The sequence below is a fragment of the Jaculus jaculus genome, chromosome 16 (genome assembly GCF_020740685.1).
Source record: "Jaculus jaculus isolate mJacJac1 chromosome 16, mJacJac1.mat.Y.cur, whole genome shotgun sequence".
Taxonomy (NCBI): domain Eukaryota; kingdom Metazoa; phylum Chordata; class Mammalia; order Rodentia; family Dipodidae; genus Jaculus; species Jaculus jaculus.
This window is the reverse complement of record NC_059117.1, coordinates 17,705,463-17,721,732: the sequence shown is the minus strand read 5'-3', so window position 1 is coordinate 17,721,732 and position 16,270 is coordinate 17,705,463. Positions and strand designations below refer to the sequence as shown.

Here is a 16,270-nt window from a genome sequence, read left to right as displayed (position 1 = left end):
TAGTTTCCTAATGAACGTAATGAATAAATACATTCCTATATAATAAAAAATATTTAGAAAAAGTAAAGTGAAAACTACTAAAGTGCTTAATTTAAGCTTTACTCATCTCATTTTATTAATGAGAAATTAAGCAGACCGGGGCTGGGAGTTAGTGTAGCAGATAAAGAGCATGAGACCACAATTTGGATCCTCCTTACGCATGGAAGTGCCCGGTGGGCAGAGCAGTCTTCCTGTAATCCCAGAGATCTGAAGGTAGAAAACAGGGGACTCCTAAGGCAACTTGACTAGGTAGACTAGATAAATCTCTGTGAGCTCTGGATTCAAGTGACAGATCCTTCTTGAGTAAATAAAGCAGAGAGTAGTTAGGGATACTTCCAACCTCCACACACACCACATGCCCACATGTGTATGAACACACATACACGCAGGGAGACACGCAACGCACACAAAGAAAAACAAGAATTTGCAGTAGATTATGGAAAGTGGTATTTACTTAAATATACATATTTTTTTGACTTTTAGAAAGACAGAGAGAGGCAGAGAGGGAAAAAGACAGAAAGAGGGAGAGAATTGGCATACCAGGGCATCAGCTACTGCAATCAAATTCCAGATGCTTGTGCCACTTAGTGGGCATGTGCAACCTTGTGCTTGCTTCACCTTTGTGCATCTGGCTAATGTGGTGCCTGCAGAGTCGAATATGGGTCTTTAAGCTTTGCAGGCAAGCGCCCTAACCACTAAGCTATCTCTCCAGCTCTGGAAAGTGTTTTAAAACCACAAATGTCCTTAGCTATGTCTTTGAAGTTTAAGTGTTTTTTTTTTTAATTTTTGTTTATTTTTTATTTATTTAATTGATAGCAACAGACACAGAGAGAAAGAGGCAGAGAGAGAGAGAGAGAGAATGGGCATGCCAGGGCCTCCAGCCACTGCAAGTGAACTCCAGATGCATGCACCACCTTGCACATCTGGCTTACATGGGTCCTGGGGAATCAAGCTTCAAACCAGGGTCCTTAGGTTTCACAGGCAAGTGCTTAACTGCTGGCAAATGCTTAACCACAAAGCCATCTCTCCAGCCCAACGGGTTTTTTTTTTTCATTCATATTTTTGTGCTTACATATTGACTTTCCATTATTAAAAATGTTTCCTCACATTACAGAAAATCCCAACCATTTGTGCATGTTTGTATGATCAATGATGATAGTCATGGTTTTCTGCCCCATATATTCACGTACAAGTTATTTAAATGGAAAATAGATATTACACTCAACAACTTCCAGGTGATAATAAATCACATTACTGAGATCCAGTTTTAACATTTTTTTTTACACAATGAAAGTATGAAAAACAATTTAATTTCTCACTAAACCCAGCTTTGGACAATGAAATCTTTATATAATTTCAGTTCTCCAACTAGTCACTTGGTCTAAGAAGTGCAGTGTTTCTTTTTCTTTGCTCAAAAGAAAAGTCTTAGCCCCTTCAGCCCACACTTACTGCAGGCCGCGCTGTTGGGGTTAGATTGAGCATTGATGGAGATAAATGCCACATTCGCCGCTGGCTTCACATCTCACCTCGTGTGTGGACGCAAGCAGCATGCTGCTGTGATTTATGTAGCTTTCACGCAGATGTCACTGCAGTAGCAATTAATGTATGGTCCCTGATGCTGTGTACAATAATTGCTCCTTGAAATTAGATATTATTCTTAATTTTCTTCACCATTTGTCAGGTACAGGTTAGTTGTCACGCTGTCATGACACAGCAAGTGACCTGTGTCCTCTCTGCTAAGCTCATGGGAATGGGGGAGTGCCCTGCTTCCAGCCTCCTCACAACTGCAGTGTTGTAACAAGCTGCCTGAGACCCTTTCCCTGACGAGGATGAATTCTGCCCCATTGACAACTATGTTTTATTAGGTTAGCGCTTTTGCAAGCAGATGAATGGAAGGAAACACATTCACATTGTTGGATATGGTTAGAAGATATTGTTGGAGGCATAGAGGAAATTAGGCATCTTAAAGAATGTTTCTAACATAATAGCAACTATTTTCAATACTATATTTAAAGGAGAAAGCAAAAGAAAAGCTAACTTTTCTGTAGATTCATCCTTAGTCATTGAGGTTTTTGAAATCATTTACATTCTACAACAGGTCACATGGCCTAGGCAGTGAAGTTCGCAATGCAAACGTACGTAAATGAAGATAACAAAATACCTGAATTTTCACTCTTTTTCCCCTTTAGAATAATCTCCGTAGAGTTACCCGATGATGCAAGACAGTTTGGAATCCAGTTCAGATGGTGGCAGCCCTATCATTCTTCCCAGGGAGAAGATGTATGGGCCATTGATGAGATCCTCATGACGTCTGTTCTGTTCAACAGTATTAGTCTTGACTTTACCAATCTTGTGGAGGTCACTCAGTCTCTGGGATTCTACCTGGGGAATGTTCAGCCGTACTGTGGCCATGACTGGACGCTCTGGTAAGGATGATGTTACAATTTGCATTAGTGATTTGCATGAGGATGGTAGTCCAGTCCATTCGGCACTCAGCCACTTCTGACAAACTCTTACTGGACATTGAACCACTTGAAAAGTTGATATTTATGTCTGTAAGTAAAATGTCCTCAGAGGGAGGACTAAACAAACAAACGAAAAGATAGACCTGAATAAATTAACCGCAAATTATTACTCCCCACAATTACATGTAAAAACCCACTTTAAAAAACATTAGTAATTAAAGTGACTACCATATTCTCTGGAGCTTTATGGAAGATTGTGCTGATCATAGTGACATGTAAAGTTACTCTAGTGACATTAAAATTTCTCATGAGTAGCTCTATTTTTGTGCTGTCTGACATAAAGTATAAGAAGTTTGTCAGCCCTGATTGATTGACCAAGTTGTCTTTTCTAATCCATTTTATCAAGCTTATCTAGTGAATGCCATGGAGTTTCAAGGGTGGGAGATATCCTAATTAAGATGCCTATTATTTTGAGATTTCTCATGATCATTTGCAAATGCAATTCTACAACCACCTGTATGTAAGCAATTTCAAGTGTGTTTAGTACTTCATGAGTGTCATTAACAAGATGATACAACTGTGACTAACTGGGGTAAGGAGCCAGCTTCTTGGCAGAGGGAATTCCTAACTGACTCTCAGAAGAAACTTCCTTTGAGCCTGGAAAGATGGTGTACACCTGTAATCCTAGCACTTGGGAGGTAGAAACAGGAGGATCAGGAGTTCAAGGTAATCCTTAACTATAGAAGGAGTTCTAGGCCAGCATGTGCTAAGTGACACCCTGGAGGAAGGAATGTAGGGAGGAAATGAGGGAAAGAAGAAGTGAGAGAGTTAGAGAAAGACTAAGAGCCTGTTTGATTGTACAGAGGTGGACATGAAACAAGAAAGTTTTAGTCATGGGAGATCCAGGAGAAGAAAATTCAAAGTATGGTAAATGTTCAAGGACCAGAAGGCAGACTACAGGTACTAGAGCCCAGATAGTGAGAAGAAAACCATGTATGAAGAAAGGAAGCCAAAACATGTTAAACATCATGTAGCATCTTGTAGGTCTAGAAAGCCCAGATTGAAACATGGGTCTACATGACCCCACAACCTTTCTCCACTGTGGCTCATGCCCCTCTCTGGGTTCTTTTGGAACTATAAGCATGAGTGAGGAGTAATTTCCTGAGAGACCTTATTTTCTGTTGAGTTGTGATCAGACCAATTTAATTCCTCCAGATGAATCATGCTGAAAACTATTCACTGCTGTTCCCTCCAGAGAGCAGATCATAAATGACCCATTGGTGACCTTATCATAATTAGAGGTAAATTTTTCGCACCGTTGCACAGAAAATTACCTTTGATGGGGACTGTGCATGTATAGTCACATCTCACACACAGCAGGCTAACATTCTAGCATCAAAATGCCAGCTAATGGAATGGAAGTACAGCTGGTCACTTTGGCTGCAAGCATTTCAGACTAGATAGAGTGAAATTTCTATTCAGAAGACTAAGTTATAGCGTCCTCATAAAAACTTGTCTTTCCTTCTAAAGCTGAAGCCCTCATGGAAGTTAAAGGGGTGAAACAAATGAGACTATGCAAAGACCTAGACAAAAAAAATCAGATTTATTATAATTTTATTCCTCTGAGTATTTACAATGACCTGAATTAACAGTTATTCAGACTGGTCATGTGCCATAAATCATATACCACAAATCTGTGTTAGTAGGGGTTTTTTTCCAGCACTTTTAATATAACAAAGAGTCATATCATGAATGCAAGTCTTGTATCATGTTTATTTTCATAAATAGTTAACATCTGTTCAGATAAACTCCAAAGTTGCTGAGCATTTTAATTTAACACTTGAGTTGAATGCAGGATAACAGCAGTTTAATTTTTGTGCTTTGATCAGGCTCCTGTGAACAAAATATCCTTTCATACAAGTCTGATGAATATTCTCAACCAACCACTGCTTTAATTGGGGGAAATATATTTACTTTGTGAAAAATACAATCACAGTAATTCTCAAAAGCCATAAGAAAGAATAAATAACTGTACAGTCTCCATGGGTACCTTGAGCCCCTCCTCAGGAGTTTTATTAACAGCCACATTTGAACTATCAGATCTGACTTTCTGATCCTCTGTGAAATGAAAAGGAATGGTCTCACTCAGACAACATAAGAGAGGGTGCTCTGGCAGTGATAATGAGACTAAAGAAACACATTAACCATTTCAGTAAGGACATGAAAAATGCTAACTTCTCATTAACATAAAACAATATGGGAGATCTCAAACTGTTCCCATTTTCTCAGTCAGTGAATCAGAATGAAACTCTGTAACGACAGTGTTGTCTCTCTGCTGCTATTGAGGAACATCTTGTCCTAAACTGCATGTATATATACCTTGACAATATTTTTCAGAAACACTTGCTACAATAGTGAAAATCAAGAGATGATATTGACAAACTATTTATTATGACCTCCCAGTCCTATTAAAAGAAAGCAGGATTTTTATAATGCCATGTCTTTGGAGCACAATATCTCATTAAGTGAAAATTCTTTAAATGCATTTGAAGACATGGCCTCTGCTCGTTGCTGACCTTGTTTCTCTCAAGGGATGTGTAGACATGGTCTGTACCAAATGACTGGTGTTAAATTAATTACCGTTGGCTCTTCCCAGCTGTGAGTTCATTTGGTTTTCATTTTCTGACTCATGACTTTCAGCGAGCATGGATTGTTGTTAGTGAGAACATTCTCCAGGGAGAACTTGGACAACTGCTTTTCCATTAGAAGAACTACAGTCAATATGCTACGAGTTACTTAGAGCATGCCATTGTGCAGCATTCAGGAGGGAAGTAAATTGCTTTTAATTTTTGGCAATACTTTCCTGTCTTCCATTCATAGTATCTCAAATCAGAACCTGTGTCTACTTTAGGGTTTAAAAATAATTTTGAGGGGCTAGAGAGATAGCTTAGCAATTAAGATGCTTGCCTGCAAAACCTAAGGACCCACCAGGTTCGATTCCCCTGTACCCACATAAGCCAGGCGTGCAAGGTGATGCATGTGTTTGGAGTTTATTTGGCTGGAGGTCCTGGTTTGCCCATTCTCTGTCTCTATCTGCTTTTTTCTCCCTTCCCCACCGCCATCAAATAAATACATGAAATATTTTTTAAAAAATAATTGTGGGGCTGGAGAGATGGCTTACTGGTTAAGTGCTTGACTGTGAAGCCTAAGGACAGCGGTTCAAGGCTCAATTCCCCAGGACCCACGTTAGCCAGATGCACAAGGGGGCGCACGCGTCTGGAGTTCGTTTGCAGGGGCTGTAGGCCCTGGCATGCCCATTCTCTCTGTCTCTGTCTGCCTCTTTCTCTCTCTGTCTGTTGCTCTCAAATAAATGAATAAAAATAAACAAAAACAATGTTTTTTTAAATTGTGAATGGGCTTGGAGAGATGGCTTAGTAGTTAAGTTGCTTGTCTACGAAGCCTAAGGACCCATGTTTGACTCCCCAGATTGTAAGCCAGACAAAGTGGCACTCGTGCAAGGTCATGCATATGCGCAAGGTGGCACATGTGTCTGGAGTTCAATTTCACTGGCTGGAGGCCCTGGCACACCAAGTCTCTCTCACTCTGTCCCTCTCTCAAAAAATAAAAAGTAATAATTTTGAAAGGATAGATAGATAGATGATAGACAGATAGACAATAGGTAGATAGATAGATAATAGATAGATGATAGACAGATAGATAGATAATAGGTAGATAGATAGATAATAGATGATGATGATAGATAGATGATAGACAGATAGATAGACAATAGGTAGATAGATGATAGATAGATAGATAGATAGATAGATAGATAGATAGATACATACATAGATAGATAGATAGATAGATAGATAGATAGATAGATAGATAGATAGAAAGAAGAGAGGGGTTAATCTCTGGTTGTCAACTTTAAAGGACTTACAGTCTTCGTGGAAACAAATCTCTAGGCATGTTTGTGATGGATTCCTTCGGGTGAGTGTCCTCCCATGTTTCAAAGGGAGAGAGCTGGCAGAGCATGAGCACTCATTGCCCTCGGCTCTGTTGCTGTGGACTGAAGGGGGCCAGTTCCCTCAAGCCCTTGCTACCACGTCTCCACCACCATGATGGACGGTCACCTCACACTGTAAGCTGAAATAAATCTCTCCTCCTTTAAGCTGATTTTTCGTCAAGTATCTTGTCTCAGCAACAAAAAAAAGTGACTAATGCCATAGCTTAAGGTCCCAAGTGAATTAATTGGTGTTGGTCAAAGATTGCACCTAATAGTATTATTAGTAATAGCAAGGGATTTTAACACTCCTCCATTCTGTCTCATAAGCTAGCTAGATACAATAGGAGTGAAGACATTGCTATCATGTATGTTTCAGCTTTAAAATGCGTGCAGTTGTGAATGGGTAGTTACCAGAGCATATTAGAATTGGTAATTGCTTTTGGTCCAGTATGTTATCATAGACAGATTTTGAATCAGGAGTGGTAGTGCTTAGGTTACCAATAAGTATCAGACATAAAGAATCTTAAAAACATATCCACCTCAGTGTAACTTAAAATAATTCATTTCAAATACAAAGTGAAAAACAAGTACTCAATTAATAAAATAAAAAGTAAGGTAGGAAGAGAAAAGGTATAGGTTTTGCTATCATTAATGGCACTTTTGGAAAAGCAGGTTTAATTAAAATATTTCTCAACAGATGAGACAACTCCTGGGTACTTTGTGGACATTAAAAATAGGAAAGTATTTCTTCCTTGCTATGATTATTTTATTATTTTTTAACTAAGGTGTTTTTCACAAAAAATAAATCACTAACACTAGCTTTTTAGCAAGAAATTTTCTAAAGTTTACTGTGAATACAAGAATTAAAGTTGCCAGGCGTGGTGGTGCACACCTTTAATCCCATCACTCAGGAGGCAGAGGTAGGAGGATCACCATGAGTTCAAGGCCACCCTGATAGTAGATAGTAGATTCTAGGTCATCCTTGACTAGAGTGAAACCCTACCTTGAAAGAACAAAAAAAAAAAAAAAATTTAAATTAACTGTGAATGACAAAAGGTGGAAGGTGGAAAGCATTGGATGGTATGAGAGATCAGGATGCTCTTTGAAGCCAAGCTTCCCTCGTAGCCCCAGATGGAACAATCAGCTCTAGAAATGTAGGAAACTAGACATATAACAGAGAGAGAATAGTTATAGGATGGGAAGCCCTAGTCAAAAAGAACTGAAAAATGGCTTATGTGTTTGAGACATTCTAAAGTTTGGAGTTCATATCTTATGGTGGGAGTATCTATAGGCATGAGCCAAAAAAAGTAATTTACTTACATAGTTTTTGAAAGAAGGGCTGGAGAGATGGCTTAGCGGTTAAGCACTTGCCTGTGAAGCCTGAGGACCCCAGTTCGAGGCTCAGCTCCCCAGGACCCACGTTAGCCAGATGCACAAAGGGGCGCATGCATCTGGATTTCGTTTGCAGTGGCTGGAGGCCCTGGTGCACCCATCCTCTCTCTTTCTCTCTCTCCCTCTTTGTCACTCTCAAATAAATAAATAAAAATAAAATAAAATATTGAAAGAAGAGGCTCTCCAGACAAAACTCCTAAATTTAAAAGGATACTAAATAATTGTTTATCTCATAATCTTGAGTTAGGCATGGAGGCATATATCTTTAGGCCCAGACACTTGGGAGGCTGAGGCAAGAAAATTACTTGAGCCTGTGAGTTTTAAGACAGCTTGGGCAACATAATGAAAGCCCATCTCGGTGTGGGGAGATAGTTTAGTTGGTAAAGTGCTTGTTTTGCAAGCCTGAAGGTCTGAGTTGTTCCCCCAGTACTCCCATTTAAAAGAAAACTGGACATTATGGCATGTGTTCAATTGTAATGCCAGCAATGGAGTGGCAGAGACAGATGGATCTCGTGGGTTCACTGGCCAGAAAATATAGCCTACTCAGCGAGTTCTGAGCCAGCGAGAGATCATGTCTTTAAAAAATGTGGATGGATGGGCTGGAGAGATGGCTTAGCAGTTAAGCACTTGCCTATGAAGCCAAAGGACCCTGGTTCAAGGCTGGATTCTCCAGGACCCACGTTAGCTAGATGCACAAGGGGGCGCACGTGTCTGGAGTTCGTTTACAGTGGCTGGAAGCCCTGGCGCGCCCATTCTCTCTCTCTCTGCCTCTTTCTCTCTCTGTTACTCTCAGATAAATAAATAAAAATGAACAAAAAAAAAATGTGGATGGAGCCGGGCGTGGCGGTGCAAGCCTTTAATCCTAGCACTTGGGAGGCAGAGGTAGGTGGATTGCCGTAAATTTGAGGCCAACCTGAGATTACAGAGTGAATTCCAGGTCAGCCTGGGCTAGAATGAGACCCTACCTCGAAAAACCAAAAAAAAAAAGGGGGGGGTGGATGGTGGGCTGGAGAGATGGCTTATTAGTTAAGGCACTTGCCTGAGAAGCCTAAGGATCCAGGTTCGATTCCCTAGTACCCACATAAACCAGATGCACAAGGTGGCACATGTGTCTGGAGTTCATTTGCAGTAACTGGAGGCCCTGGTGTGTCCATTCTCTTCCTCTCTCTCTCTCTCTCTCTCTCTCTCTCTCTCTCTCTCTCTCTCTCTCTCTCTTTCTTTCTGTCTCTAGTAAGTACTTTTTAAAATGAGTGTGATGCCTGAGGAACAACTGAAAGAATGCCAGTGACTTCGTGATACTATAAAAATTATGTTATGTGACAGACCTGAATGACAGGAGAAATTCTCAGCTCTATATATGAGAGACTAACTTATTATGCAAGGCACTTCTAGGTTTAAGGTCCATCAGGAAATCAACAATAATGTATAGCAATGGATAACCCAACAAGATTTCCAAAGTAACCTGGAGAGCCACCATCAGAGCTATTGTGGATCTGTAGGAATCTTTACTCAGGCCAGGATCTGTCACACATTAGGAGCAGTGCACCATACATTCTACTCTTTAAGGATTCATTATTATTATTATTTATTTTGAGAGAGAGAGAATGGGAACACCAGGTCGTTCAGTCTCTGCAAACGAACTCCAGACACATGTGCCCCTTGTGCAAATGTGTGACACTGTGTGCTTGTGTCACTGTGCATCTGGCTACATGGGACCTGGAGCTGTGAACATGAGTCCTTAGGCTTCGCAGGCAAGCGCCCTAACTGCTAAGCCATCTCTCCAGCCCATGGACCATACATTCTTTTTGTTTGTTTGTTTGCTTTTTGTTTTTCAAGATAGGATCTCACTCTGGCCCAGGCTGACCTGGAATTAACTATGTAGTCTCAGGGTGGCCTCAAACTCATGGCGATCCTCCTACCTCTGCCTCCCAAGTGCTGAGATTAAAGGCGTGCGCCACCACACCCAGCAAGGACCATACATTCTTAAATGAGATTTTCCTCTCATTCTGCTACAGTGTCATTATTTTTTTTATGTGTGTAATGAAATTTGACCCAGTCAGAGAGCCTACAACTGGTAGGTCTTTTTTTCCTTCATTCCTTTGCACTGGTCTTAATAAAACTTACCAAAAAGATTGCAAAAAGTTCCTTGGTACTAATGTAGTATTGTGTTGTTGGTTTTTAAAAAAAAGATAAAGGAAAGGTCGTATTTTTGCCTTGCTGGAACTGTAGATATCCCTGATTCCTTAGCTTATAGGGAAAAATAACTTAACCAAGTACAGAATAAGAATGAATGCCAAGTAAATTTCTTTACAATTTTTATTTTATTAAATATCCATCTTTATGTAGCATATATAGAAATGTTGCCATCTAGTAGTTTTTGAACAAGGTAAGATTGTTTCTACAATGACTATCTGAAGGAGCATCGAATGAAGCAAAACGAGCTGAGGAGAGCAGTCAGCACAAAACAGCTCCCGAGAGCAACCCCCACCACCCCTTCACGCCGAGTAATGGCTTCTGAAAGCTCGGTCAATACATAAGGCAAATACATTGAGTGGCAAACTGAAAGCCACTGCCTATTATTTTCAACTGCTGTGAAGGCATTCTTAGTACTTACCACTTTCAAGGACTCTATAAAAATTGCCAATATAACCCTAAATAGATTTAGAGGTGATTTAAAAAAAAAAAAAGAAAAGAAAAAACAGCCGATTTACTAGGCTTTCTTCATTTCTGGCCTGAGAGTCCATAATAATGCACCCATGATAGGACGCTCTCGAAGAAGAGCATTTAGGCAGAGGTAACGAAAAAGGCACAAGCCTTGGGACAGACAAGGAACTTGATGATGTGAAGCCCTTGTAGAGCAATATGAAAGTTTTGGACTTGGTTCTAAATGATGTGGAGCCAAGAAATGACTTACTCTTCTTATATTTGAAAAAAAAAAATAACAACGGCTACTGTGGGGATAACGGCTGGTAGAGCAAGACATGAGAATCAGGAGGCCAAGAGCGTCAGCATGTGCTTTGCTAGGGCTCCGGTGATGGCAGTACATAATGGGACCTTCGTCTACTTTGAAGGACTTGATAATGGCTGGGACCTGCCTAGGAACAGACACAATGGCTATGCCCAAGTCACATGTCCTGTTGATGTCAGGGGATGATGTTTAAACCATTCATTTCTCCCAAACTAGACTGAGCCTAATATCCTCCTTTGGACTGAGTAATTAAACACGAGAAATAAGATCTTGAACAAATGACTAACCAAGTGAGTAAAGCAAACAAAGATTTACATTATTAATAGGTTAGGTCTGTAGTTTTGACTAGCTTGTGAGAGCAGAACTTCATTTGATTCACAAAATTTTCTTGGTGATCCCTGGGTCCCGTGGCTGGTCAGGCTCTTCTGGCTGCCTGCACTCAGTCCCCGGCTCCTGTGACGCACCAAGCAAGCCCTTTCCTCACGCGGTAGGTTTGTACTAGCTGTGACTGCATAGGGTAGCTCTTCATTACTTGATTGGGCACAATACCAGGTCCCCAAGCTGCTAAGGGTCTGGAAAAAGACCAAGAGCTGACAAAAAGTGTATCATCTCCAAAATAGGACAAGAAAATTGCCAAAATGAAACCAATAGTCTTAATTAAATGTCTACCCACATTATGCCAACTTCATTAATTGCTATGCTTAATATTCATGAAATTTCATGATAGTAGAAATTTTTGGCCAGATTTATAAGTATCCTGACAAAGCATAGCCAAACGTACACTAAATATCCTACCTGTAGCCAAATAAAGTTTAAAAGCAAAATGATAAAAATCCATCGAAAAGAGTTCCTTATAGCTACAAATGTTTGTATTGAATGTAAAATAGGATATTTTAATATGATCTATGATGCAGAATTGAGTTTGCAGAGTTAAAACTATCAGGGCCTTTAGATGTCCCTGCTTGAATGTTCTCTAAATAATGCATCTGGCTGTACATGAAAAAGAGAATTTCTGTGATCCTTCTTGAATTTTCTCTCCCCCCTCCACGCTACACACTCCTACCCCGGGATGTCTGGTTTGGCTACAAAGACCGCTGTGTCCCTTTCTGAAGTTAAGTGCAATGAAATACAAAGGAACTGAGAGAAGGTGCTGAAAGGGAGCATTGTAAAGCTGGGTGTGGTGATGCATGCTTGCAGTCCCAGCACTTAGGAGGCGGAGGCAGGATCAGCACTTGAAGACCACCTTGGGCTGCATGAAACTCTGACAAAAACCAAGCCTATCCTAATGATGAAAGCTAAAAAAATGGATTGAACAAGTTTACAAATGCACACCTGTTCAGATTAGCTCTGGGATGACATGTAGACAACCTCAGAAACATGGGAGCCGGTGCTAGGGAAATGGCTCTGTGGATAAGAACCCACATGAAGCCAGACACTGCAGAGCTAGCATATGTCCTCCTGAACACCTATGGCAAGAATGGAAGTGGTGGACTGGAGAGATGGCTTAGTGGTTAAGGTGTTTGCCTGTAAAGCCAAAAGACCCAGGTTCAATTCCCCAGGACCCACATAAACCAGATGCACAAGGAGGCACATGTATCTGGAGCTCGTTTGCAATGGCTAGAGGCCCTGGCTTGCCCATTCTTAAAAAATAATAAATAAATAAAAGAATGGGACTGGTAACAGGAGGATCTCCCCAGATATTCATGGGCCAGCTGGTCTGGCAAGACTTTCCCTCAAACAAGGGTGAAGGCTAGGACCGAAGCCCAATCTGTCCTCTGGCCTACAAACACATGTGGCCAGGACACATGTATGTTTGTGATGTGCACACACACACACACACACACACACACACACACACACACACACATAAGCAAAAAAGTAAATTGAAAATGGGAGCCAGAAGGTTCTAGCTGAAGACTGGCGATGAGCTGGAGTCATGCGCAGAAGTTGGAAGAGCTAGAAATAGCCAAAATTTCTTGCTTATTTTTATTTACTTATTTGAGAGTGACAGAGAAAGAGGCAGAGAGAGAGAGGGAGAGAGAGGGAGGGAGAGAGGATGTGTGCATCAGGGCCTTCCACCACTGTCACCTTGTGCATCTGGCTTACATGGGTACTGGGGATTTGAGTCTGAAACCTGGGCCCTTAGGCGTCACAGGTATAAGCCCACTAGGGAAATCCATCATTACAATTCTCTTTCTCTAGAACCACCCCTGGTGCAACAATTCATATTAGCCAGGGTTCTCTAGAGGAACAGAACTGACAGAATGAACTGTATTAAAAGGGAATTTTTTGGATTCGTTTATGACAGTCCAACAGCAGTAGATTACAGGCCTGAGAATCAAGGAAGCTGGTAGCTTCTCAGTCCACGAAGTTGGATGCCTCAGCAGTCCCAACCCCTCACTAAAGGCCTGGAGGTGTCACCGAAGAGCCGCTGCTCTTCAGTCCACACTGGAAAGCAGCAAACTCACTGGCAGCCGAGTGGAAGGGGAGAATACCTTTCTTCCCAGAGCTTCTTTTGATAAAGCGCCCCTCCAAGGGGGGCCACCCACTCCGAGGGAAGAGCTCACCCTGGGGGAAGGATTCCTCCTTTAGTTAATCCTTCCTGGAAATGATCTCAGAGACCCACTGATGAGGAATGTCTGTGGATTCCTAAACAGATCAAGTTGACCCAAACTTGACCATCACAATAAGTGAGCGCTTAACCGCTAAGCCATCTCTCCTGCCCCCCAAATTTCTTGGTCACTTTCATCCGTCATAAATGACAGCAACTACTACAGCTGAAAAGGGCCTCTGACAATGTGTCTGCTCAAACCCCCCCCCACACACACACACAGGCACACTTGCAGCATGCACATGCGCACTCACACAAGACCAGCAGGCACCGTCAGGGTTTCCCCTGGGTCCTCTGAGTTCTCTGCTCTACACCCAAGAGTCCAATCTTGTCCCTCAGTCCCCTTCCTGAAGGCATGACCCAGGCTGTGCTTTGTGCCCACTTCACCCAGCAGAGAGTGGCCTTTTTCTGCCACAATTCACCCAGTTGCTGAACGTTTCCTTCAAAACATGGCATCCGCTAGGCAGAAATACTCACCTACTGAAAGGACAGAAATCCTTAGAACCATTCATACCAACAAGTTTTTATGACTTTCAAAGCAGATTCTCTTTTAAAGTTTCTTAGGATTAGCTGCTGGCATCCAGAGGATGGGCAAATCAACCTCAGGCCACGCAGTAGACGCAGCAAGGGACTGCACTATAAATGAGATTCTGAGCAACTAAAGAGGGGAAGGGAGAGTCACCCTCTTCAGCTCCCAACAGTCGCTCACAGGCTAAGCCTGCCCTAGTTCCTGTGGTCAGGTGTCTTAGGAGACCCACGCCCCACACTTTGATCTTCCACACCTAATGTGACCTGATCCTTGAGAAACCTGCTAGGTGTCCCATAGTATGCTCAGTCTTGTTCAGAAAAAAGGTTGCTTCCTATAAAGGTTGAATAGTAAATAACAGCTGAGCAATTTGACATATGCTTTTATTGGCCTAAAGAATTCTCTAGTTTAATGCATGAATCTATTCTCGACTTAAAGAAGTACTTGCAAATTTCCAAAGAAAAAGAATAAGTATGGGAATGATAAAGTGAAGGGTATATATTTGCTTTATATAGGAATGGTGAAGATAAACAAAATAAAGAAGGTGGCCTGGTATGGTGGCACACACCTTTAATCCCAGCACTCGGGAGGCAGAGGTAGGAGGATTGCTGTGAGTTCGAGGCCACCCTGAGACTACCTAGTGAATTCCAGGTCAGCCTGAGCTAAAGTGGGACTTTGTCTCAAGAAAATAAAATAAAATAAAGCAATTGCTTAAGACAAACATATAAAAGGCCTGGTTAAGGCACTTGCCTACAAAGCCTAAGGGCCCAGGTATGATTTCCCAGTACCCACGTAAATCCAGATGCACAAGGTGGCACATGCATCTGGAGTTTGTTTGCAGTGACTAGAGGCCTTGGAGTGCCCATTCTCTCTTTCTATCTGCCTCTTTCTCTCTTCCACACTCTCTCTCAAATAAATAAACAAAATTAAATATTAAAAAATACATAGGGAGGGGATTGTGATCATGGTATATGTTGTCTGTATGTATAGAAGTTGTCAATACAAAGTTTAAAAAAAATATGAAATAAAAATGATTCCATAGCAGTGCAGAATTTGGAAATATCCAACTTTGCCCAGTTGAGAAACTGGCTTGAGAGAATGGTTAAATCATCATGTAGATGTGTCCTATTTGACTCTGAACAAGGACATGAGGCAAGCAGTATCACCAAACATGCTGAGACATTTTGGAACCTTGAGCATGAGTGAGATTTGAACTTCTCGAGTATTAGAGAAAGTGTGTCCTTGAGAGCAGAAGGTTAGTGACCCCCCTCACCCAGGGCTCCCTGGACTCTTCTAGACTGTAGCTGAGGCTGCACACAAGAATCATAGGTGCCACTGGAGGAGAAGCTCACAGGAATATGAGGACAGAAGGGTCCTCCACACACTATGGACCATAGAGAAATGACCAACATGTAAAACCTGTAAGAATTTTAAAGGACAATTGAAACTTTCCTAATTCAGAATGTGATTTCCATATTTTGTTCTTTTCCTCAACAAATCAAGATCTGGCGGGGACTGGGGGGGAGGTGGGAATGATGACCTAGAAGAATGTAAGGAGATAATTTACAGGCAGTGTTTTAAAATATTCTACACAGGGCTGGAGAGATGGCTCAGCAGTTAAGGCACTTTCCTGCAAAGCCGAACAACTAGGGTTCATTTCCCCAGTACCCACGTAAAGCCAGATACACAAGGTGGTGCATGCATCTGGAGTTCATTTGCAGTAGCTAGAGGCCCTGGGTTCACCCATTCTCATTCTCTCTCTCTCTTTCTGTCTCTCTCTGCTCACAAATAAATAAAAATAAAAATAAACACATGAAAAGTATATACATTTCAAGTTTCCACTGGATGTTTGTACAAACTAACTATGGACAAGGATCGGGCAATCTCAACAGACACCAAAAGCAGGGACAATAAGGGCCATGTGAGCCACTGCTTAGAACGTTCACATGTGTAACAAAGAGAAACTTTCCCTGAAAATGAAACATTGCAACAACTTGGGAGTGAGGATACTTTTTTTAACATACCTGACAGACCATGCATGAATCCTCAATATGTAAACAACTGCTACAAATCAATAATGAGACTAACCTTATTTTTCAAAACTAGCCAGAGTACTTAGAAAGTCTACTCTTTCATACAGAAAAATTCAACTAGCCAATAATTTAAAATAGCTTCTTAACTCCCCTAGTAATCAAAAAACACACACAAGGAGACTGCAGACGTAAAGGGGTTCAAATGAAAGCTCCTGGCAGTGTTCAGTATT

General features: G+C 41.4%; 1 protein-coding gene across 2 annotated transcripts in view; it reads left to right on the top strand.

The window, feature by feature from the left end:
- Positions 1-16,270, top strand: part of Reln (reelin) — a 498,095-nt gene that overhangs the window by 329,535 nt on the left and 152,290 nt on the right. For both annotated transcript variants that reach the window (XM_045135772.1, XM_004652888.2), the window contains exon 20: positions 2,229-2,465. In XM_045135772.1, coding sequence (XP_044991707.1) covers positions 2,229-2,465 — 237 coding nt within the window. The remainder of the gene's footprint in view (positions 1-2,228; positions 2,466-16,270) is intronic.